Source organism: Salvelinus alpinus, chromosome 11 (assembly GCF_045679555.1).
Source record: "Salvelinus alpinus chromosome 11, SLU_Salpinus.1, whole genome shotgun sequence".
NCBI lineage: Eukaryota > Metazoa > Chordata > Actinopteri > Salmoniformes > Salmonidae > Salvelinus > Salvelinus alpinus.
Window position 1 is genome coordinate 2,282,050 of NC_092096.1, and position 26,390 is coordinate 2,308,439.

A 26,390-nucleotide genomic window follows, 5' to 3' on the forward strand; every position below is an offset into this window, starting at 1 on the left:
TTTTCCGCTTCTGTCCTTGTCGGATCCTTGTTTGATGTTTGCTGTTCTGTGTCCTTGTTCCGCCCTGTCGTGTTTTTGCCTTCTTCAGATGCTGCGTGTGAGCAGGTGTCTATGTCAGCTACGGCCTGTGCCTTCCCGAAGCGACCTGCAGTCTGTGGTCGCGTCTCCAGTCGTTCCTCTCTACTGACGAGAGGATTTCAGTTTTCCTGTTTTGGATTTACCTAAGATAATATCCAGGAGTATCGTTTTTTGTTTAAGACTGGAATAAAGACTCTGTTTCTATTAAGTCGCTTTTGGGTCCTCATTCACCAGCATAACAGAAGGATCCGACCAAGAATGGACCCAGCGACTACGGATTCTCGCAACACTGCCGTCGAGTTCCAGGGAGCAATGCTCGGCAGACACGAGCAGGAATTGTCTGCTGCTCGTCATGCCGTTGAGACCCTGGCCGCTCAGGTCTCCGACCTCTCAGGACAGTTTCAGAGTCTTCGTCTCGTGCCACCAGCTACTTCCTGGTCTTCCGAGTCTCCGGAACCTAGGGTTAATAACCCACCATGTTACTCTGGGCAGCCCACTGAGTGTCGCTCCTTTCTCACCCAGTGTGATATTGTGTTCTCTCTCCAGCCCAACACATACTCAAGAGAGAGAGCTCGGATCGCTTACGTCATATCACTCCTTACTGGTCGGGCTCGGGAGTGGGGCACAGCTATCTGGGAGGCAAGGGCTGAGTGTTCTAACGATTATCAGAACTTTAAAGAGGAGATGATACGGGTTTTTGATCGTTCAGTTTTTGGGAAGGAGGCTTCCAGGGCCCTGGCTTCCCTATGTCAAGGTGATCGATCCATAACGGATTACTCTATAGAGTTTCGCACTCTTGCTGCCTCCAGTGACTGGAACGAGCCGGCGTTGCTCGCTCGTTTTCTGGAGGGACTCCACGCTGAGGTTAAGGATGAGATTCTCTCCCGGGAGGTTCCTTCCAGCGTGGACTCTTTGATTGCACTCGCCATCCGCATAGAACGACGGGTAGATCTTCGTCACCGAGCTCGTGGAAGAGAGCTCGCGTTAACGGTGTTCCCCCTCTCCGCATCTCAACCATCTCCTCCCACCGGCTCAGAGACTGAGCCCATGCAGCTGGGAGGTATTCGCATCTCGACTAAGGAGAGGGAACGGAGAATCACCAACCGCCTTTGCCTCTATTGCGGTTCTGCTGGACATTTTGTCATGTCATGTCCAGTAAAAGCCAGAGCTCATCAGTAAGCGGAGGGCTACTGGTGAGCGCTACTACTCAGGTCTCTCCATCAAGATCCTGTACTACCTTGTCGGTCCATCTACGCTGGACCGGTTCGGCTGCTTCCTGCAGTGCCTTGATAGACTCTGGGGCTGAGGGTTGTTTTATGGACGAAGCATGGGCTCGGAAACATGACATTCCTCTCAGACAGTTAGGGAAGCCCACGCCCATGTTCGCCTTAGATGGTAGTCTTCTCCCCAGTATCAGATGTGAGACACTACCTTTAACCCTCACAGTATCTGGTAACCACAGTGAGACCATTTCCTTTTTGATTTTTCGTTCACCTTTTACACCTGTTGTTTTGGGTCATCCCTGGCTAGTATGTCATAATCCTTCTATTAATTGGTCTAGTAATTCTATCCTATCCTGGAACGTTTCTTGTCATGTGAAGTGTTTAATGTCTGCTATCCCTCCTGTTTCTTCTGTCCCCTCTTCTCAGGAGGAACCTGGTGATTTGACAGGAGTGCCGGAGGAATATCATGATCTGCGCACGGTCTTCAGTCGGTCCAGAGCCAACTCTCTTCCTCCTCACCGGTCGTATGATTGTTGTATTGATCTCCTTCCGGGGACCACTCCCCCTCGGGGTAGACTATACTCTCTGTCGGCTCCCGAACGTAAGGCTCTCGAGGATTATCTGTCTGTTTCTCTCGACGCCGGTACCGTGGTGCCTTCTTCCTCTCCCGCCGGAGCGGGGGTTTTTTTTGTTAAGAAGAAGGACGGTACTCTGCGCCCCTGCGTGGATTATCGAGGGCTGAATGACATAACGGTTAAGAATCGTTATCCGCTTCCCCTTATGTCGTCAGCCTTCGAGATTCTGCAGGGAGCCAGGTTCTTTACTAAGTTGGACCTTCGTAACGCTTACCATCTCGTGCGCATCAGAGAGGGGGACGAGTGGAAAACGGCGTTTAACACTCCGTTAGGGCATTTTGAATACCGGGTTCTGCCGTTCGGTCTCGCTAATGCTCCAGCTGTCTTTCAGGCATTAGTTAATGATGTACTGAGAGACATGCTGAACATCTTTGTTTTCGTTTACCTTGACGATATCCTGATTTTTTCACCGTCACTCGAGATTCATGTTCAGCACGTTCGACGTGTACTCCAGCGCCTTTTAGAGAATTGTCTCTACGTGAAGGCTGAGAAGTGCGCCTTTCATGTCTCCTCTGTCACATTTCTCGGTTCTGTTATTTCCGCTGAAGGCATTCAGATGGATCCCGCTAAGGTCCAGGCTGTCAGCGATTGGCCCGTTCCTAAGTCACGTGTCGAGTTGCAGCGCTTTCTCGGTTTCGCTAATTTCTATCGGCGTTTCATTCGTAATTTCGGTCAAGTGGCTGCCCCTCTCACAGCTCTGACTTCTGTCAAGACGTGCTTTAAGTGGTCCGGTTCCGCCCAGGGAGCTTTTGATCTCCTCAAGAAGCGTTTTACATCCGCTCCTATCCTTGTTACTCCTGACGTCACTAAACAATTCATTGTCGAGGTTGACGCTTCAGAGGTGGGCGTGGGAGCCATTCTGTCCCAGCGCTTCCATTCTGACGATAAGGTCCATCCTTGCGCTTATTTTTCTCATCGCCTGTCGCCATCGGAACGCAACTATGATGTGGGTAACCGCGAACTGCTCGCCATCCGCTTAGCCATAGGCGAATGGCGACAGTGGTTGGAGGGGGCGACCGTCCCTTTTGTCGTTTGGACTGACCATAAGAACCTTGAGTACATCCGTTCTGCCAAACGACTTAATGCACGTCAAGCTCGTTGGGCGTTGTTTTTCGCTCGTTTCGAGTTCGTGATTTCTTATCGCCCGGGAAAGAAGAACACCAAGCCTGATGCCTTATCCCGTCTCTTTAGTTCTTCTGTGGCTTCTACCGACCCCGAGGGGATTCTCCCTGAAGGGCGTGTTGTCGGGTTGACTGTCTGGGGAATTGAGAGACAGGTAAAGCAAGCACTCACTCACACTGCGTCGCCGCGCGCTTGTCCTAGTAACCTTCTGTTCGTTCCTGTCTCTACTCGTCTGGCTGTTCTTCAGTGGGCTCACTCTGCCAAGTTAGCTGGCCACCCCGGCGTTCGGGGTACGCTTGCTTCTATTCGCCAGCGGTTTTGGTGGCCTACTCAGGAGCGTGACACGCGCCGTTTCGTGGCTGCTTGTTCGGACTGCGCGCAGACTAAGTCAGGTAACTCTCCTCCTGCCGGTCGTCTCAGACCGCTTCCCATTCCTTCTCGACCATGGTCTCACATCGCCTTAGACTTTATTACCGGTCTGCCTTCGTCTGCGGGGAAGACTGTGATTCTTACGGTTGTCGATAGGTTCTCTAAGGCGGCACATTTCATTCCCCTCGCTAAGCTTCCTTCCGCTAAGGAGACGGCACAAATCATCATTGAGAATGTGTTCAGAATTCATGGCCTCCCGTTAGACGCCGTTTCAGACAGAGGCCCGCAATTCACGTCACAGTTTTGGAGGGAGTTCTGTCGTTTGATTGGTGCTTCCGTCAGTCTCTCTTCCGGGTTTCATCCCCAGTCTAACGGTCAAGCAGAAAGGGCCAATCAGTCGATTGGTCGCATATTACGCAGCCTTTCTTTTCGAAACCCTGCGTCTTGGGCAGAACAGCTCCCCTGGGCAGAATACGCTCACAACTCGCTTCCTTCGTCTGCTACCGGGCTATCTCCGTTTCAGAGTAGTCTTGGGTACCAGCCTCCTCTGTTCTCGTCCCAGCTCGCCGAGTCCAGCGTTCCCTCCGCTCAGGCTTTTGTCCAACGTTGTGAGCGCACCTGGAGGAGGGTCAGGTCTGCACTTTGCCGTTACAGGGCGCAGACTGTGAGAGCCGCCAATAAACGTAGGATTAAGAGTCCTAGGTATTGTCGCGGTCAGAGAGTGTGGCTTTCCACTCGTAACCTTCCCCTTACGACAGCTTCTCGCAAGTTGACTCCGCGGTTCATTGGTCCGTTCCGTGTCTCTCAGGTCGTCAATCCTGTCGCTGTGCGACTGCTTCTTCCGCGACATCTTCGTCGCGTCCACCCTGTCTTCCATGTCTCCTGTGTCAAGCCTTTTCTTCGCGCCCCCGTTCGTCTTCCCTCCCCCCCCCCCCGTCCTTGTCGAGGGCGCACCTATTTACAAGGTACGGAAGATCATGGACATGCGTTCTCGGGGACGTGGTCACCAGTACTTAGTGGATTGGGAGGGTTACGGTCCTGAGGAGAGGAGTTGGGTTCCATCTCGGGACGTGCTGGACCGTTCGTTGATTGATGATTTCCTCCGTTGCCGCCAGGGTTCCTCCTCGAGTGCGCCAGGAGGCGCTCGGTGAGTGGGGGGGTACTGTCATGTTTTGTCATTGATTATCATGTCTTGTCCCTGTGCTTCCCTTCTATTCGTTTCCCTCTGCTGGTCTTATTAGGTTCTTTCCCTCTTTCTATCCCTCTCTCTCCCCCTCCCTCTCTCCCTCTCTCGCTCTCTCTCTCTATCGTTCCGTTCCTGCTCCCAGCTGTTCCTCATTCTCCTAACTACCTCATTTACTCTTTCACACCTGTCCCCTATTTTGCCCTCTGATTAGAGCCCCTATTTCTCTCTCTGTTTTCCGCTTCTGTCCTTGTCGGATCCTTGTTTGATGTTTGCTGTTCTGTGTCCTTGTTCCGCCCTGTCGTGTTTTTGCCTTCTTCAGATGCTGCGTGTGAGCAGGTGTCTATGTCAGCTACGGCCTGTGCCTTCCCGAAGCGACCTGCAGTCTGTGGTCGCGTCTCCAGTCGTTCCTCTCTACTGACGAGAGGATTTCAGTTTTCCTGTTTTGGATTTACCTAAGATAATATCCAGGAGTATCGTTTTTTGTTTAAGACTGGAATAAAGACTCTGTTTCTATTAAGTCGCTTTTGGGTCCTCATTCACCAGCATAACAGTAGAGGGGCGTCGACCAGACAACTAGTCAGTATCTGGTGTGACCATCATTTTCCTCACACATCTCCTAGAGTTGATCAGGCTGTTGATTGTGTCCTGTGGATTTATTTGTATTTTTTTAATTTGTATTTTATTTCACCTTTATTTAACCAGGTAGGCCAGTTGAGAACAAGTTCTCATTTACAACTGTGACCTGGCCAAGATAAAGCAAAGCAGTGTGACACAAACAACAACACAGAGTTACACATGGAGTAAACAAACATACAGTCAATAACACTACCTAGTGGTTAGAGCGTTGGACTAGTAAGCGTTGGACTAGTAACTGAAAGGTTGCAAGTTCAAATCCCCGAGCTGACAAGGTACAAATCTGTCATTCTGCCCCTGAACAGGCAGTTAACCCACTGTTCCTAGGCCGTCATTGAAAATAAGAATTTGTTCTTAACTGACTTGCCTAGTTAAATAAAGGTAAAATAAAAAAATACATATAAAAAAAATAACACAATAGAAATACAGTGTGTGCAAATGAAGTAAGATTAGGGAGGTAAGGCAATAAATAGGCCATAGTGGTGAAATAATTACAATTTAGCAATTTGCTGTTGGTAATCTGGAGATAAGTGACATGTCTGGTGATTATGCAGGCCATGAAAGAACTGGGACATTTACAGCTTCCTGGAGTTGTGTACAGATCCTAGCGACATGGGGCTGTGCTTTATCATGCTGAAACATGAGGTGATGGAGGATGAATGGCACGACAATGGGGCCTCAGGATCTCGTGACGGAATCTCTGTGCATTCAAATTACCATCGATAAAATGAAATTGTGCTTGTTGTCCGTAGCTTATGCCTGTCCATACCATAATCCCACCACCACCACGGGGAACTCTGTTCATGCCATTGACCATCAAAGGTGAGCATTTGCCCACTGAAGTCGGTTACAATGCCGAACTGCAGTCAGGTCAAGATACCGGTGAGGTCGACGAGCACGCAGATGAGCTCCCCTGAGACGGTTCTGACAGCTTAAGCACACATTCTTTGGTTGTGCAAACCCACAGTTTCATCAGGTGTCCGGGTGGCTGGTCTCAGATCATCCAGCATGTGAAGAAGCCGGAAGTGGAGCTCCTGGGCAGGTGTGGTCATACATGGTCTACGGTTGGGAGGCCGGTTGGATGTACTGCCAAATTCTCTAAAATGACATTGGAGGTGGCTTAAGGTTGAGAAATGAACATGTAATTATCTGGCTACAGCACTGTTGGACATTCCTGCAGTCAACATGACAATTGCTGTCAAGTGGATGGATTATCTTGTCAAAGGAGAAATGCTCACTAACAGGGATGGAAACAAATTTGTTCCCAACATGTTGAGAGAAATAAGCTTTTTGTGTGTATGGAACATTTCTGGGATCTTTGACTTTACATGTTGTGTTTCTATTATTGTTCAGTATATTATACTTTCTCTTAGCCTGTTCTGTTTAAAACATTTAGTACAATTTGTTAAGGACTTAAAACTCACTAGCGTAGGGATGAATTTGGTTTGGTACACAACTCCATTCCTCTGCACCAGTGTTAAGGAAATAGCTTTTTCCAGCCAGGCTCCTATAGCGCAGCGGTCTGATATGGGCAACTCTGGTGTGATGGCTACGAGAGTCTGTAATGAAATTTAAATAACCAGACAGGTAACTGAATGTCGTGTACTACTTTAAAACACCATGAACAGATTGATCTGCACCAACCAGAGATCAAATGGAAGCCAGTTCAGTTCCCTGAAAGGATTATGATCAGATTGTTCTGGGTCGTTGCTGAGTTACTATTTCACCAGTTTAGCTTGTTTTCCATTGTCACTCTAAGCAGTGTGTTCTAGTTTGTGGAATTTAAACATGGTTGCCATGGTATTCAAATAACCACGTAGTTGGTTGAAGTCCCGAATCCCAGATCCAGGATGTCCCGGGCAGGCACCCACGCCCATTCCTCGGTGCCTTAGCCCTCCGCCTCGGACCCAATGAGCCTCCAACAGATGCCGGACAGTGTAGGCTTGGCGGCCATCAACAAGTCGAGGGGGCGGAGGGGCAGGTGTAGGGAGAGAGAAGGGACTGGTAATAACCAGCTTGAGATGGGAGACATGGAAGGATGTACAGACCCTCATAGACCTGGGAAGTTGGAGATGATAGGTGGCCGGGTTGATGCAACTCAGGATCTTGAATGGTCCTATGTAGCATGGAGTGAGCTTCCACGAGTCCACCTTCAAGGGAATATCACAGGTGGATAGCCACACCCGTTGACCCGGTCGGAGGAGCCGAAGAGGCCCTCGGTGCCGGTTTGCCTGGTGTTGGTGACGGGCAGAGGAGCGGAGCAAAGAGGATTGCGCTCTGATCCAGGTGCGGCGACATCATCGACTGAACACCTCAGCGCGGCCTATTGTTCATGAAACACGGGGGTAAAACCCAAACTGATACTCGAAGGGCGACAGTCCAGTGGACGAGTTCGGCAGTGTGTTAAAAGCGTATTCCGCCCAGACGAGGAACTTGCTCCAGTTGATGGCCTGAGGTGCAACAATACAGTGTTGGAAATTCTCCAGCTCTTGATTCACCCGCTCAGTCTGCCCATTAAACTGTGGTTGGAACGCAAGGAGAGACTCACTGACGCCCCCAGCAGGGAGCAGAAGGCTTTCTAGTACCGCACAACGAACTGGGGCCCACAAACCGAGACAATGTCCTGGGGAAGTCCATGTTGTCGAAAGAGATGAGTAATCCTGAGATCAGCGGTCTCCTTCGCCAAGGGCAACTTGTTTAAGGCGATGAAATGGGCTAGGGCTGGGGGTGGGGGTAACCCTGTGATAAATTCCACGTACAGGTTGGACCATCAGGCTAATCTGAAGATGGTGCTGGCTAAAGCTAAAACTGGTGAGTGTAGAGAGTATAGGGATATTGTTATCCACGTCGGCACCAACGATGTTAGGATGAAACAGTCAGAGGTCACCAAGCGCAACATAGCTTCAGCGTGTAAATCAGCTAGAAAGATGTGTCGGCATCGAGTAATTGTCTCTGGCCCCCTCCCAGTTAGGGGGAGTGATGAGCTCTACATCAGAGTCTCACAACTCAATCGCTGGTTGAAAAAACATTTCTGCCCCTCCCAAAAAATAGAATTTGTAGAAAATTGGCCCTCTTTCTGGGACTCACCCACAAACAGGACCAAGCCTGGGTGTTGAGGAGTGACAGACTCCATCCTAGCTGGAGGGGTGCTTTCATCTTATCTACGGCCATAGACAGGGCTCTAACTCCCTTAGCTCCACAATGAAATAGGGTGCAGGCAAGGCGGCAGGGTGTTAGCCAACCTGCCAGCTTAGTGGAGTCTGCCACTAGCACAGTCAGTGTAGTCAGCTCAGCTATCCCCATTGAGACCGTGTCTGTGCCTCGACCTAGGTTGAGGAAAACTAAACATGGCGGTGTTCGCCTTAGCAATCTCACTAGAATAAAGACCTCCTCCATTCCTGCCATTATTGAAAGAGATCGTGATACCTCACATCTCAAAATAGGGCTACTTAATGTTAGATCCCTCACTTCCAAGGCAGTTATAGTCAATTAACTAATCACTGAACTGGTTACACTAGTGACCATATCCCCCGCGCATCCCGCAAAGGCGGAGGTGTTGCTAACATTTATGATAGCAAATTTCAATTTACAAAAAAAATTACGACGTTTTCGTCTTTTGAGATTCTAGTCATGAGCGTGCGTGAGCGTGTAAGGTTTATGTTTGAATTTGTGTGTGTGTGTGGCTATACCAGTGTCTTCTTACCTTAGCGCTGCTCTGCTCCTGTATTACTGAGTGATAGACAGTTCTCGCTGTTCCCCTCTCTCCCTCTCTCTCTCCAGGACAGGTGATAGTTGGATATAATTATTCTTTATTTTTAAATAATTTTAGTAAAAACATGTTAATGAGTTCATTACACCTGTTCAATGTTCATTACACCCGTTCAGTGTTCATTACACCCGTTCAGCATTCATTACACCTGTTCAGTGTTCATTACACCTGTTCAGTGTTCATTACACCTGTTCAGTGTTCATTACACCCGTTCAGTGTTCATTACACCTGTTCAGTATTCATTACACCTGTTCAGTGTTCATTACACCTGTTCAGTGTTCATTACACCTGTTCAGTGTACATTACACCTGTTCAGTATTCATTACACCCGTTCAGTGTTCATTACACCCGTTCAGTGTTCATTACACCCGTTCAGTGTTCATTACACCCGTTCAGTGTTCATTACACCCGTTCAGTATTCATTACACCCGTTCAGTGTTCATTACACCTGTTCAGTGTTCATTACACCTGTTCAGTGTTCATTACACCTGTTCAGTGTTCATTACACCTGTTCAGTGTTCATTACACCTGTTCAGTATTCATTACACCTGTTCAGTGTTCATTACACCTGTTCAGTGTTCATTACACCCGTTCAGTGTGAATTTACAGGTGATATTAATGCTATAACTTGGAGACTCTGTCCCCTGGGAGGGGCCAGAGATCTGAGGCAGACCCAGGGAGGGGGACGACCGCTGGAGAGAGGGCCCGTCCCCTGCCCATGGCCACCAGGGGGTGCTACTAAATTCACCCAGAGAGGGCTGGGGCCAACCCAGGGAGCCGGGGCCAATCCCCGGACAGGTGGTCCGAACCACGCCCGTAGCCACTTCATCCAGCCAGCTCCCTGTTCCAGCTATAAAGAGACATTGTAATGGCGTATTTTTGTAGGCACTAACTGGCCATGGTTCGTTCCACAGCCTATGGGGTAATAAATGGCGTTTTTGGTAAATACAGGCTTAGGAAATGTTCTACGTTTTGTTCTATGAGATAATCTTCATCTGCTAACGTCACATTTTGTGATTTTTTTTTAAAGCATTTATTCACATAAAGGCTTCATAATTTATAAAGGTCATGTTACATTATTTATTTTATTTATTTATAAATTACTGATATTATCTCAAAGAAGAAAATGTATAAGATCTCCTAAGCCCGTCTTAACCTGATTATTAACAGGATCGGCGGGTCCCCGGCGGGACGGTTGAGCTAACGTCGGCTAATGAGATTAGAAAATATCCCAGGACATAGACATATCTTATATTAAAGTCTTGTTAATCTAACTGCACTGTCAAATTTACAGTAGCTATTACAGTGAAACAATACCATGCTATTGTTTGAGGAGAGTGCACAGGTATGAACTTGTACATTTATTAATAAACCAACCAGGCACATTTGGGCAGTCTTGATACAACATTTTGAACAGAAATGCAATGGATGATTGAATCACTCTAAAACTTTGCACATACACTGCTGCCATCTAGTGGCCATAATCTATATTGTGCCTAGACTCCTAAATGATATAATGGCCTTTCTGTTGCGTTTCAAAAATGTTTTTTCTTTGTATCATCTTATATTTTACCAGATCTAATGTGTTATATTCTCCTACGTTAATTTCACATTTCCACAAACTTCAAAGTGTTTACTTTCAAATGGTATCAAAAATATGCATATCCTTGCTTCAGGTCCCGAGCTTCAGGTAGTTAGATTTGGGTATTGCATTTCAGGCGAAAATGTTTAAAAAAGGTTCCGATCCTTAAAAGGTTCATCTATGCCCTGAGAAATCTATTCAGTTCCTCCACATTGAAATGAATGGCGGCCAACTTGAAAATGGGCTGTTGTGACTGATTTTACACTGAATCCATGATGGCTCTATGAAACTTTTCCAATGGGTCTCCTTGTTCTGTGGGAAGTTTGTTGTAGTTATCATCTATGGTACGATGTGATAATAAAGCACATCCCAATGCTACCCATTCTGTCTCATCAATATACCCCACAATGTATACAGGTATGACCTATTATTTTATACATTATTTCATACCTCAAGTTAATAACATATCAATTGCTTTATTTGGCAAAGATTGTTCCCTGATAATACAAAATTACATTGCATATCCTCAATCCCGTTTGTTCAAATTACCAATGCCAGTGATAACCATATTTAGCTCCCTCCTACAAGTGGTTGTCAAACCAAAACATAACCCACAGACATGGACCTTAATGAATATTGTCATTAGACTTTGCCACACCAAAGTGGGACAATGTGTGAAATGTGTCCCTCTGGGCTGTGGACTGATTTGGGATCCATACTGTGTCCTCAATCATTGTGTAATCCATATTTGGCTCTAATTGTGTTTTTTATGCTATTTTATTGTGTTAATTCATAATGTATATATATATGTTTTACTTTGAGCAATAAAATCAAATTCTGCTGTCATTGATATCAGAAAAGGGTCAAACTGACTGACTGACGCTACACAGACTCTCTGTGATGACAAACAAATGTCATTCTAGAGCGCAATGCCACAAATACAGTTGGTCTTTTTTAATTTCTATACATCAACAATCTATACAATTTTGATGTATATAATTGTTTCTATAAGTCCATGTGAAAAAAAATCCCTTCCATCGTTTATTCACTATTTTATAGTAACAATATGTTCCTCCAGCCTTCGTCGTGAATAGTGATTTCCTACTCATTGTAATGACACTATACATCCACTAGATGGGGGTGTTTTGACTAAAGTACCTACTTTTCCAAAACCCCATCTGTTTGGTCGTTAGTTTCATGTATTAATAGTCACTTCCCTTTTCCAAGACACAAAGCCCGGATGAAAATATTGTTTCTACAAAGGAATTAATAAACTGTTAAGGAAGCTGCAGTGGAGGAAGAACCTGGGTCATTCCAAAGGCAATTTATTCTGGAACAGAGTAATAAATCAAATCAAGCTTTATTTATATAGCACATTTCAGACAAGGAATGCAACACAATGCACTTCTTAGGAAAAAACTATGAAAATAAATGTTTTAATATTTACTACTCTAGAATCATAAGAGGATAAAAAACAACAAAAGAATAACACTTTTATAACTAAAAGAGTTAAAAAGCATCCTAAGGTAAATGCACACCTGTTCAGTGTTCATGTACAGGGGCCTGTTGCACAAAACTAGGATAAGGGATTAAGCCAGGATATCTTGGTGATCCTGGCTCAATTGATCCGTAATCCGGTTGCACTAAAGATGGATAGGGGGCAGGAGGATATGTTATGGTATAAATTACCATGGAGATTTATTCTGTGGAGCTAGCCTGCTCCAGACCAGGCTAAATTCCAGGATCTATTTAATCTCATCCCTAATGTCAGTCAGCAGTCACCACAAATGGAAACCAATAGTTATTTCACTGCTCACTATACATTGTTATCACATATAACTAGACCCACTGTTATTATTTAAACGTTTGTGATCATTAATTTCAATGATTTTGGATAAAAAATGATTTTTAGATGATGTTGCTATCATTAGATAATTTACAGTTTCCCATAGACTATAAGGCTATATATAAAATGATAGAATATTAGGGCCACAGAGGGGAAAAAAACACAAGTCATAATATTGTAACCAGTTGTTTTAAAGGAGGACAGTTGTTAAAATGACAGATGTGGGGCATTTCGTGAAATTGTACTTCAGTATGGTTTCATAAACAAAGACATGCTGATGTGCCAGAATATTAAGTATCACATTGTCATAAGTATCAAAACAATATGTAGCTTTTCTGCAGAAAGAACCAGCCTCATAAATTTATGACTTTATCCTTTTTCTTCAGTGTGGCCCTAGTACTCTGTCATATAAACAAATACACATTCCATATGAATATAAAAACACAATGTGTAACATTATGTTCCTTTATTGAATAAGGACAAAACAAAGCAGGTAAACCATCAGCTCCTTTCGAAACTGAAGTCACAGTGACTCTACAAGATGGAAAGCACAGAATCCAAGCATATTATACAAAATGATACATACACATTCAAAGGTCTGTATATAACACACCCTGCATGTCTGCACACTAAAATAAATGCAGGACAAATCCATACACATCAACTGAACAGACAAATGAATGGATGCAGTAGCCTCCCTGCAGCCTTGTATTACACACAGTATACCGCACAAACATCATAAGAGGCCAAATTCGTAAAAAAACGAACCCAAAAAAACCCAAATTCCTCTGCCACCGCAGGACATATTTAACCAAAATTGAAAGCACACATACTAACTAAAATAATTCAACACATATTGGTCCCTCAGCAGCCGACCACTGTCGTCATCAGGGAAGATTGCCGGATTGTCCCAGTCCATGGCTGGTGGCACTCTGGGGGCCCTCTCCTTCCTCAGGCAGGCCACATTGTGGAGGACAGCACAAGCCACAGTAATATCACATGCCCTAACAGGGCTGACCCTTAATTTGTGAAGGCAGTGAAAGCGTGCCTTCAGGAGGCCAAAGGTCATTTCAACTCTGGCCCTGGTCCTGGCATGGGCATGGTTGTAGGCCTGCTGTGCTTCCTGGGGGTCTGTGAAAGGTGTCAGGAGAAAAGGCTGGCAGCCATACCCCCTGTCTCCCAGCAACACACCAGAGAATTCACCTGTCAACACAAAATCTCATCATTACTACCTCATAAACACAGTGATATTCTTGACACAGCCATGATGGCTATAAATAGGGGTTGTGTGGCTTACCTTGTGATAGGCACTGATAGATTTCAGAGGCCCGAAAGATTCTGGAGTCATGGACTGAGCCAGGCCATTTTGCCACAACATTGCTGATCACACAGTCAGCATTGCAGACCATCTGAAATCATAAGATGAGGAATATTACACCAATCAATGCACATCACTGGCAATGCAGAGTGTTCGTCAATGGACAATATCAAAAAGTTATGTTCACCTGAACATTAATGCTGTGAAAGGATTTCCTATTCACAAAATCGGCCTCATGGGCACCTGAGGGGGCTTTTATCCTTATGTGTGTGCAGTCCACTGCACCAATGACATTGGGGAAACCTGTCACACAAAGTAATGAGTATCCTACTATGTGTTAACAGTTGTCCTGTAATTTGTAGATCCTCTTACCTGCAATCCTATAGAACTCCTCTTTGATGTCACAGAGTCTTCTGTGGCCAGGGAAGGAGATGAAGACATCTGCTAATGCTTTGATAGCCAGACACACACTCCTTATTGTGCGGCAAATTGTGGCCTTGTTCAGCTGTTCTGCATCCCCCACTGAGTACAGGAAGGCTCCACTAGCAAAAAAGCGCAAGGCCACACAAACCATTTGCTCCACACTCAGTGCATGGCTCCGTGCAGTGCGGTGCTTAATCCTGGGACCCAGTAGTCTGCATAGATACCTGATGCCATCTGCAGAAAACCTGTATCTTTCATATAGATGGTCATCAGGGAAGGCCAGTGGGTCCAACCGGTCCCTGAAGACCCTTTCTCGCCTGAAGGCTCTCCTCAGCACAAGTGCTTCTTCATCCACCACATCTCGCACGAATGGGCATGCCATTGTCAGAGCAGAAAGGAACACACAATTTTGGGCCTTCATATAGGCTAGTGGCCACACCTGGTGCTGGGGGGGTGGGCAAAAGAGGGCGATGCCTTATAACGATGACTTGGTTGTACTGATTGCTGGGAAAATAAAAAAAAACTTAGAAAGATGCCACCGTCCTGTGTGCTCACAATAAGAGCTCATATGTCATGGCTCACTTGACTTTACGAGAATATACCTAATTTTTATTTTGAGCTGTGTCATCTTCTTGGAGCTGGGGGAGGAAAGAAAAATAATGATTAATACATTTGTGTTACAGTTAGCATACAGTGTACATTGAAGGCATATCTCACCTCCCTCTCAAGTTTTTTTATTTCAAGGTCCAGTTTCCTAATTGTCCTCTTTTTTATTTCGGACTCCAGTGCAAGATTTTCCATCTTTTTCTTCTTGTACTGAATGTCTATGTCTGCCAGTTCTATTTGGCGCCGGAGGTGGTTGCCATACAACTTTCTGATAGCTTGTGAGCTCTGTGAACACAATACAATTAGCGCAGCTGGAATTTGGCAGGATGTGGTGTCCTTTTATTAATACGCACTATGTTGCCAGGCTGGTTTTCCCACTGTATAGCATCTGGGTCCTGTAAAAGAAATTAGATTTTTTGATTTTGATGAGGACTCCTCACCATTGTAGAGTAAATAGTACTTTCACAGTCTTAACATGATACCTCATGCCTTCTGGAATCCAGAGAGATGGTCTCCTCCTCATCATCGTCTCCATCATGTGCTGTTGCTGCTGCACTGGGGCCTTCACCCTATCACATTTAATCGGATTCATATTGAAGCTAGTAGACAAGACATGCCAGGCCTACAGTTTGCCTTTGATGGAGTACTCACTGGATCAGCATCGTCTGGTGCTTGTGCTGGTGGCTCTAACAGGAACACAGTGCTGCCAGACACTGCAAGGCAATAGGTAAACCAAAGTCAGACAGTCCAAATTGATTCAATATGAATGTGGTTGTATCCCATGTAGAGATGGAAGGACATACCTTGAATGAAGCGGGTGGCATCTTGGGAGGAACCTATGCTCGTCTCTTTCCCCCCAGGGATCCCCTCTAAGACGGGCCTGCCTTTATTTAGCTCCAAGGCCATGTCCTCTGCTGGGGTAAGGTCAGCCTTTGGTGACCCACCACCCGTGCCTTGTCTGTGGGTATTCTTTTTCACTGCTAAAACAGTACAGACAATGTGTGAGCAGGCACCTTCTGGGTACAATATATGCTTGTGCTTTGTTAAATATTAGTCAGGGACCATACCATTCTGCAGAATGTTCTTGTATTTGATTTTGACCTGCTGCCATGTCCGTTTTGGCCCGTTCATGTTTAATCTACACACACACACACACACATTTAATGGAGTCACACTGCAAAAAATTACTTGGTATTTTTGTCTTGTTTTCAGTAAAAATATCAAAAAATTTATCATAGCTTTATACAGTGTGATGGAGTTACTTTACACAATTTCACTCATATCTGCAGTGCATTTCAATTAAAAATTTAACCGTTTCATAATTACAGTACAACTGCATTTTTGGAGATGTGAATTAAATATTTGAATTGTAATTGTGATGTTTCAGCGGAGCGGTGAGTGTGTAATTGTGCACTACTTACGCATTCAGGCGGTCTGCAATACTTTGCCACGCTTTTTCTCTTTGCTTTATCACTGTGGCGGTGTTGCCTTTCTTCTTAATTATATTTTCTTCTTAATTATATCTTTTACCTCCTCGTATGCCTCCATGAGGATTTGTGCTTCCGACGGTGAAAAGTACGCGGCTCTAGTTGCCATGGTAAATCAGTTAATCTGTGATCTGTGGCGGGGTCTATTTGAGTGAGCCGTGAGCGCGCACCTATCCAGGATTGGTTTCACCTGGCTTAATGAATCCGTGTCTGCTCATCCTGGCTTGGTCTTTGTGCAACCAATTAAGCCTGGACGCACATGTTTTGGCTTCATTGAGCTCAGCTGAGTCATTTATCCAGGATGTCTTAATTCTACTTTTGTGCAACAGGCCCCAGGTGATTAGAACGCTTGTTATGGGCATTTTTACACGTGTTCATTACACCTGTTCAGCCTGTTGGGTAAGGAATGGCAATTTTGGAGATGTTTTTGGATTATTGCCAAAAACAATTTATTTGGTAGCTAATGTCACATTTTGTGATTTTTAAAAATCATTTATGTATCGAAAAAAAGCACATAGAGGTTCCATAATTCATAAAGGTATTTTCTTATTTTAATTAGCTATCCATCATTTTTCCTTGTCTGAAGTATCAAGCACTGTTACGTTTTTCTTCCTGGGATGAAGGAGAGGACCAAAATGCAGCGCGGCTAGTGTTCAACATGTTTAATAAACAAAGAGACGATAACGTGAACACTATACAAAATACAAAATAACAAACGTGAAAACCGAGACAGTCCTATCTGGTGCAGAACACAAAGACAGGAAACAACCACCCACAAACCCCAACACAAAACAAGCAACCTAAATATGATTCCCAATCAGAGACAACACAAAACACCTGCCTCTGATTGAGAACCATATTAGGCCAAACATAGAAACAGACAAACTAGACACACAACATAGAATGCCCACCCAGCTCACGTCCTGACCAACACTAAAACAAGTAAAACACACAAGAACTATGGTCAGAACGTGACAAGCACTAAGTCCATGAACAATGATTACACTTCCCATCCACAGATGAGAAAAGTACCTACTTTTCCAAAACCCCATTTGTTTGACAAATAAATTAAAGCAATAATAGTCACTATACTTTCCAAACCACAAAAGCTGAATTAAAATGTTTTCTAAAAAGGAATTTATAAACTGTTAAGGAGGCAGCTTGAGGAAGGACCAGGGCGAAACATTTGAGAGAAATAAGCTTTTTGTGCGCATTGTAAATGTCAGCCATCTCAGAATTAGTTCTTAACTGACTAGCCTGGTTAAATAAAGGTTATATAACATGCAAATAGCACTTAATTTACCTGACGCATCTGTAGTACTGAAGTCATGATGACTCAGTGGCACAATGAGAGTTCATCAGTGCAGCCAGAAGGCTCACTCTGTATCACTGACTGGTGTGTGCACCCTTAAATCATTATCATTATTATTACTGCTGTTGAACAAATGTCCAAATGGTTTTATCTTTGAGAAGTTAGGAGGGATGTTCATGTTAAATGGGTGTCTGCCCCTTTAAGAGCCCCTGAGACTGGGTTAAGGGAGAGCTGACCAGATAGAGAAACTGCATTTGCAAAAGAAGGACAGAATGTGAACTTGACATCTGACTTAAAACCAGAAGAATCAGTTTTAACTGACAACAAAAAAACGTTTACTGTGTCCTAAGTTCTCAACAAGGATTTACTTACTGGCGAAAGACACTACCGTTCAAAAGTTTGATGTCACTTAGAAATGTCCTTTAATTTTGAAAGAAAATCACGTTTTTTGTCCATTAAAAGAACATCAAATTGATCTGAAATACAGTGTAGACATTGTTAATGTTGTAAATGACTATTGTAGCTGGAAACGGCTGATTTTGTATTGAATATCGACATAGTTGTACATAGGCGTACAAGAGGCCCATTATCAGCAACCATCACTCCTGTGTTCCAATGGCCCGTTATGTTAGCTAATCCAAGTTTATCATTTTAAAAGGCTAATTGATCATAAAAACCCTTTTTCCAAATTATGTCAGCACAGTTGAAGCTGTTGTGCTGATTTAAAGAGGCAATAAAGCCTTCTTTAGACTAGTTGAGTATCTGGAGCATCAGCATTTGTGGGTTTGATTACAGGCTCAAAATGTCCAGAAACAAAGAACTTTCTTCTGAAACTCGTCAGTCTATTCCTGTTCTGAGAAATGAAGGCTATTAAATATGATAAATTGCTAAGAAACTGAAGATCTCGTACAACACTGTGTATTACTCCCTTCACAGAACAGCACAACCTTGCTCTAACAGAATAGAAAGAGGAGTGGGAGGCCCCGGTGCACAACTGAGCAAGAGGACAAGTACATTAGTGTCTAGTTTGAGGAACAGATGCCTCACAAGTCCTCAACTGGCAGCTTCATTAAATAGTACCCGCAAAACACCAGTCTCAACATCAACAGTGAAGAGGCGACTCAGGGATGCTGGCCTTCTAGGCAGAGTGGCAAAGAAAAAGCCATCTCTCAGACTGGCCAATAAAAAGGAAAGATTAAGATGGGCAAAAGAACACAGACACTGTACAGAGGAACTCTGCCTAGAAGTCGCCTCTTCACTGTTGACGTTGAGACTCATTTAAAATGTTAAATGGGTGTGGGCCCCTTTAAGAGGACATGAGTCTGGGTTAAGGGAGAGCTGACCAGTTAGAGTTAAAGGACAGAAAATCAATTTCACGTCTTATTTAAAACCACAAGATCCAGTTTTAACTGACAACAAACAACTTTTACTGGGTCCTAAGTTCTCACAAGGCTTGCAGAAGATGGTTTCATTGGAGAGATCTTCATTTGATTGGAAATTGCTTCTAGTGTAGGATAAACTAAATACTTGCTGACACTATTGGAGGAACAATGCGTTTCAGTTCAAATGTAAAACTGTTTGTTCTCCTTGTTGGAATATTCTTGCTTCTGGGGTATGTATGTTTCTATATTTTATGTAATTAATATGCATGTACTATGTGTGTAAATGGTGTTATGTTGGAACAACTAAATCTGTACTAAATAAATAGAAGTTGAATTAAAGTGATGTTATAGTACTATTTCATGTCAACTAAGTGTACTAAGGAAAGTATGCTGACCCACCTACAAGTGTTTGTAATACCCACCTTATCTACCCACCTTAAACTGTACTTGTCAGATTATATTTGAGTGTTCTCTATACACTTTCGGTGTACTTGTAGTGACACAGAAAGATAATTGCAAATAGTAACGTCACTAGCATATCCCATGTAGACTAAACGTGCACTTTATCTAGCTTTGGTGTACTTTTTACATTTCACTCATTTAGCAGATGCTCTTATCTAGAGAGACTTACAGTCAGTACATTCATCTTCAGATAGCTAGGTGGGACAACCACATATCATAGTCAGTACATTCATCTCCAGATAGCTAGATGGGACAACCACATATCACAGTCATAGTCAGTACATTCATCTCCAGATAGCTAGGTTGGACAACCACATATCACAGTCATAGTCAGTACATTCATCTTCAGATAGCTAGGTGGGACAACCACATATCACAGTCAGTACATTCATCTCCAGATAGCTAGGTGAGACAACCACATATCACAGTCATAGTCAGTACATTCATCTCCAGATAGCTAGGTGAGAACCACATATCACAGTCAGTACATTCATCTCCAGATAACTAGGTGGGACAACCACATATCACAGTCATAGTCAGTACATTCATCTTCAGATAGCTAGGTGGGACAACCACATATCACAGTCAGTACATTCATCTCCAGATAACTAGGTGGGACAACCACATATCACAGTCATAGTCAGTACATTCATCTTCAGATAGCTAGGTGGGACAACCACATATCACAGTCAGTACATTCATCTCCAGATAGCTAGGTGAGACAACCACATATCACAGTCAGTACATTCATCTTCAGATAGGGATATGGTGCAACAAAAAGGTTCATTCTTCTTCTATCTAACAAAAAAATGATTCAACTTAAAGCAGATTAATTGATGTGAAAAATGCATAATATAACCCGTTTGTATGTATGTCTGTATGTATGGTCAAAAGACTATACCTCACCCTCGTCTAGCTAGGACTCCCCTCCCCGAAGGCCCTACTTCCTGGAGAGGATCTGATCTCAGCTTGGATTTCGGCCCACCACCTCAAGCTCAACCTCGGCAAGACGGAGCAGCTCTTCCTCCCAGGGAAGGCCTGCAAGCTCAAAGACCTCTCCATCATGGTTGACAACTCCACAGTGTCACCCTCCCAATTGCAGCGACATGAACTGAGGAATTTCTAAAAATATGATGTCAGAGCTCGAAAGACAGGGAAAAGCACCTGCAATTTGTGACTTTGGTTGATACGTTGAACAGGTGAACAACATTATCGCAGACTTTGACTGACGCTTTCAAGACTTTGCGATCCTGGAACCTCCGGCAACATTTATGTTCTTTCCGTTTGGTGTGGAAGTTGATGTTGATGAAATTGCAACAAAAAATTGCATAATTGTTTCATTAGGAAACATCAGCCGTCGAGAGTGAAAATTTGACACTGCAAAGCGACCTCCAAATCAAATCGAGGGGATCAGGGGGAACACTTTTGTAACCTTATCGTGGAGGAGAAATATCCAAACATGAGAAAAGTTGCCATGTACTTGACAGCATATTTTGGATCTAACTAGCTTTGTGAGTCAACACTTTCAGACATGAAGATCAGGTCAAAATAGCAGATGATCACCTGGACACCTGCTTGAGGCTAGCAATCACTAGCTACAACCCAGACCATGCTAAGCTAGCTGACAGCATGCAGTGCAAACCATACAGTCAATAGGGTGACATTTTATTTAATATTGGCGGGGGGAGGAAGGGAGGGGTACACCGCATTAGGAAGAGTGTGGAAAAAGCAGATCGTATTTAACTAAAGTCTGGGCCGCCCTGCTCTACAACACCCGTAGAGTACGACCCTCACACTGGAAGCGGCGCAGGTCCTAATCCAGGCACTTGTCATCTCCCGTCTGGACTACTGTAACTCGCTGTTGGCTGGGCTCCCTGCTTGTGCCATCAAACCCCTTGCAATCCAGAACACTGCAGCCCGCGTGGTTTTCAACATTCCCAAGTTCTCTCATGTCACCCCGCTCCTCCACACACTCCACTGGCTTCCAGTTGAAGCTCCACTACAAGACGTGGTGTTTACCTACGGAACAGCAAGAGGAAATGCCCCTTCCTTCCTTCAGGCTATGCTCAAACACTACACCCCAAACACAGCACTGTGAAAACAATTAAGAAGTTTGAGAGGAGGAACAGGGAAATGACTTTCAGAATGCTCATGAATCTGTGCTAGAGCTGGTCACAGAGGAGGAACAGGAAAATGACTTTCAGAATGCTCATGAATCTGTACTAGTGTAACGGCTGTCTAATTCCTCCTCCTCGGATGAGGAGAAGGAGTAAGGGTCGGACCAAAACGCAGCGTTGTACGATGACATAATGAATTTATTAATAAAGCAAAGACGAACACACGAAGAACACTTGAATAATTACAAAACAACAAAACGACGTAGACAGATCTGAACTTGAGAACTTACATAGACACGAAGAACGCACGAACAGGAAAGACTAGCCAAACGAACGAACGAACGAACAAACAAAACAGTCCCGTGTGGTGCAACAGACACAGACACAGGAACAATCACCCACCAACAAACAGTGAGAACAGCCTACCTTAATATGGTTCTCAATCAGAGGAAACGTCAAACACCTGCCTCTAATTGAGAACAATATCAGGCAACACATTTAACCCAACATAGAAACACATAACATAGAATGCCCACCCCAACTCACGCCCTGACCAACTAAACACATACAAAAACAAGGAAAACAGGTCAGGAACGTGACAACTAGAGCTAGTCACAGAGAAGGAACAGGAAAATGACTCAGAAAGCTCACAAATCTGTACTAGAGCTGGTCACAGAGGAGGAACAGGAAAATTACTTTCAGAATGCTCATGAATCTCTACTAGAGCTGGTCACAGAGGAGAAACAGGAAAATGACTTTCAGAATGCTCATGAATCTGTGCTAGAGCTGGTCACATAGGAGGAACAGGAAAATGACTTTCAGAATGCTCATGAATCTGTACTAGAGCTGGTCACAGAGGAGGACAGGAAAATGACTTTCAGAATACTCATGAATCTGTGCTAGAGCTGGTCACAGAGGAGGAACAGGATAATGACTTTCAGAATGCTCATGAATCTGTACTAGAGCTAGTCACAGAGGAGGAACAGGAAAATGACTTTCAGAATGCTCATGAATCTGTACTAGAGCTAGTCACAGAGGAGGAACAGGAGAATGACTTTCAGAATGCTCATGAATCTGTACTAGAGCTAGTCACAGAGGAGGAACAGGAAAATGACTTTCAGAATGCTCATGAATCTGTATTAGAGCTGGTCACAGATGAGGAACAGGGAAATGACTTTCAGAATGCTCATGAATCTGTACGAGAGCTAGTAACAGAGGAGGAACAGGAAAATGACTTTCAGAATGCTCATGAATCTGTACTAGAGCTGGTCACAGAGGAGGAACAGGAAAATGAGAGCATGAAATTCTGCTACGCACAATGGGGCAGGAGAGTTCTACCATGAGCTTTGAGATATCTGGATTAGAAATTGGCAATGTGGAAGGTGACACATTTCTTACATTACCAAGGGTCTACACCCAGAGTAACATCCCAGTGACAAGAGAGAAGGTAATGTAAGGATAGTGTAAGCAAACTTGTGCAGCCCATAATTTGTAACTCAACTCAACTACGCTGGATCATCATTTTCAGTAGCTAACTGCATTACTGCGTTGCCTAATTGTGTAGGATATAAATTAGGCTTCAAAGACAAGCTGCACATCTGATGTGGATGAAAAGCAGTGTCAGCAGCACATGTTGTGTAATAAATTAAATGTTTTCATGACAGACTTGAACTGATTTTCTCCTCTCTTCCGATAGGTATGTTCACTACAGCTTCTTCAATGAAAGGCTCAACTGGTAAGCTCAAGTTTCTGTTTATTTATTACACCCTAATGACGCTATACTGTGCTATGGATTTTCTGATTTGATTCATATTCACAGGGTTTGGTGTGAGGCTTCCAACAGAGATATCCCGGTTGATGAGGACCAGAGGAACACCAGGTTAGTTGATATAAACTGAGAAATCCTCCCAAAAAGTCATGATACTTGGTACTTCTAAACACTCTTTCCAATTTCCTTAATGTTACCCGTTAAATAATTTACGGAGATGTACTGTACACAGTTACTAGTGGTTCTAATGGCCTATTATGGGATTACATTCAGTCATTCAACACCTTAATGCGCTCCTAAACACTATAGACCTGACAGGACAAGCTGAGAAACTAATATTTAGAACTTCACAGTCAAATCTATCATTTCTCTCAAGGGTATTATTGGCTGTTGATAGATGGTGTCTAACATCTTCATGGCACCAATAAGGATGTGAACAAGTCATATTGTGATGTTGGTTCATCGTTGCTGTTACCCTACACTATTATTAAGAAGAGCATACGACAGTTCCTGGAGGATCAAAACCCTCTCGTAGGCCTTCAACGTAGCAAACTTAACGGCCTGCTGATGGGCCATCGACAAGCTTCCCCTTGTATTCAAACTGGTTCGGAGGTACAATTAGATAAAACCAACTAATTATAGTCCCACTAAGAGCAAACCAACAACCATCAGCTTTGGTTCCAACAAACCCAGACCCATCAGAAATACCCAACCCCAGACCCATCAGAAATACCCAACCCCAGACCCATCAGAAATACCCAAGCCCATGACCCATCAGAAATACCCAAGCCCATGACCCATCAGAAATACCCAACCCCAGACCCATCAGAAATACCCAACCCCAGACCCATCAGAAATACCCAACCCCAGACCCATCAGAAATTCCCAAGCCCATGACCCATCAGAAATACCCAAGCCCATGACCCATCAGAAATACCCAACCCCATGACCCATCAGAAATACCCGACCCCATGACCCATCAGAAATACCCGACCCCATGACCCATCAGAAATACCCAACCCCATGACCCATCAGAAATACCCGACCTCATGACCCGACGAGCAATGTAAATCAGTCTGATGTTGTCACAATGGCAGGCAAAGGGTCTGAGGGGCATTTTCTCTCAGATTGTTTGCTGTAGTTGAATCAGGGTTTGATTATTTGTTACAATGTATTTTTTCCGTTTGGTTGTTTTCTCATTGTAAAAAATTGTCAAACAAACTACAATACTTGAACAAAACCATATGTGTATCGGATGTAACACCGCTTGCTCAGTGAGTACCAGCTCCTCCTAATTCGGCTCACACCGAGGCTGGAGCCTGTTGGACGTACTGCCAGATTCTCTAAAAGGACGTTGGAGGCGGCTTATGGTAGAGAAATTAACATTCAATTATCTGGCAACTGCTCTGGTTGACATTCCTGCAGTCAGCATGTAAATTGCACACTCCCTCAAAACTTGAGACCTCTGTGGTATTGTGTTGTGTGACAAAACTGCACATTTTAGGGTGGCCTTTTAGTGTCCCCAGCAGAAGGTGCACCTGTGTAATGATCATGTTGTTTAATCAGCTTCTTGATATGCCACACCTATCAAGTGGCTGGAATATCTTGGCAAATGAGAAATGTTCACCAACAGGGATGTAAAGACATTTGAAAGAAATAAGCTTTTTGTGCGCATGGATAATTTCTGGGAGAAAAAAATTCAGCTCATGAAACGTGGGACCAAAACATAACATGTTGCATTTACACACTGAGTGTACAAAACATTAAGGACACTATGTCTTTACATGACATAGACTGACAGGTGAATCCAGGTGAAAGCTATGGTCCCTTATTGATGTCACTTGTTAAATCCACTTCAATCAGTGTAGATGAAGGAGAGGAGACAGGTTAAAGAAGGATTTTTAAGCCTTGAGATAATTGTACATGTATTGCATTTGACAGCTTGATGAAAACCAGTCAATATTCAGGTCCCCAAGAAAGTAGATTCTCTGTTTACCGTCACATATACTATCAAGCATTTCACACACATTGTCTAGATACTGACTGTTAGCACTTGGTGACCTATATAAATACCCCTAAAAGGCTTTAGATGAGGCAGGTACCTCCTGCAATCTCTTCAATAACACTTGACATGAGATCTTCTCTAAACATTACAGGGAAATGGCTCTGAATATATACAGCAACACCTCCCCCATAAGCATTCCTGTCTCTTCTGTAGATGTTATTTCCTTATTGCTACTGCTGTATCATTAAAGGAATTATCTTAGTGAGTCTCATAAATGGCTAATATACAGAATATTATCTGATGTTAGCAAGTTATTGATTTAATAAATCTTATTTCTAAGGCTACATATACAGTGCATTCAGGAAGTATTCAGACCCTTTGACTATTGACACATTTTATTACATTACAGCCTCATTCTAAAATGGATTACATTGTCCCCCCCCTCATCAATCTTCACACAATACCCCATAATGACAAAGCCAAAAACAGATTTTTAGAAATTTGGATAAAAGTTATGCTGCCAGATAATTCACAGTTGTCCTAATGGGCAATCAGCATGCAGTTGTCTGGACCTCACAAAGCCTTGGAAGTGAACAGACAATGAAACATTGACACAGTTGCAATGTTATTTCCAATGGAACGAAAACATCGGACTCCTCTTCCTGGTGGAAAAACAAATGAACCTACTGCACGTTTGGGATTCTCTATATTACTAAACTGAGAGAGTATTACTAAACTGAGAGAATATTACTAAACTGAGAGAGTATTACTAAACTGAGAGAGCTGAGATAATATTACTAAACTGAGAGAATATTACTCAACTGAGAGAGTATTACTAAACTGAGAGAGTATTACTAAACTGAGAGAGTGTTACCAAACTGAGAGAGTATTACTAGACTGAGAGAGTATTACTCAACTGAGAGAGTATTACTAAACTGATAGAATATTACTCAACGGAGAGAGTGTTACTAAACTGAAAGAATATTACTCAACTGAGAGAGTATTACTAGACTGAGAGAGTATTACTAAACTGAGAGAGTATTACTCAACAGAGAGATTATTACTCA

The 26,390-nt window shown here is 43.8% G+C and overlaps 2 protein-coding genes across 9 annotated transcripts in view; one reads left to right on the top strand and one right to left on the bottom strand.

The window, feature by feature from the left end:
• LOC139533463 (globoside alpha-1,3-N-acetylgalactosaminyltransferase 1-like) overlaps positions 1–26,390 on the top strand; it is a 56,364-nt gene that overhangs the window by 18,177 nt on the left and 11,797 nt on the right. For 3 of the 4 annotated variants that reach the window (XM_071331499.1, XM_071331501.1, XM_071331500.1), the window contains exons 4-5: positions 23,247–23,285; positions 23,370–23,429. In XM_071331499.1, coding sequence (XP_071187600.1) covers positions 23,247–23,285; positions 23,370–23,429 — 99 coding nt within the window. Of the gene's footprint in view, positions 1–18,950; positions 19,202–23,246; positions 23,286–23,369; positions 23,430–26,390 lie in introns of those variants that run through there. The other variant, XM_071331503.1, reaches the window with a different exon arrangement.
• Positions 12,874–16,293, bottom strand: LOC139533462 (putative nuclease HARBI1). 5 transcript variants are annotated; one of them, XM_071331493.1, is made up of 9 exons: positions 15,858–16,293; positions 15,594–15,770; positions 15,442–15,503; positions 15,273–15,359; positions 14,902–15,185; positions 14,787–14,822; positions 14,134–14,688; positions 13,741–13,852; positions 12,874–13,646 (listed from the first exon to the last, which is right to left on the bottom strand). In XM_071331493.1, the coding sequence occupies exons 1-5, from the start codon at positions 16,024–16,026 to the stop codon at positions 15,093–15,095; spliced, it is 588 nt and encodes a 195-aa protein (XP_071187594.1). In that variant the 5' UTR covers positions 16,027–16,293; the 3' UTR covers positions 12,874–13,646; positions 13,741–13,852; positions 14,134–14,688; positions 14,787–14,822; positions 14,902–15,092. The 5 variants fall into 4 exon arrangements, with proteins under 5 accessions (XP_071187594.1, XP_071187597.1, XP_071187598.1 ...); XM_071331497.1 differs by having other exon boundaries at positions 15,594–16,293; XM_071331494.1 differs by lacking the exons at positions 12,874–13,646; positions 13,741–13,852; positions 14,134–14,688 and having other exon boundaries at positions 14,718–14,822.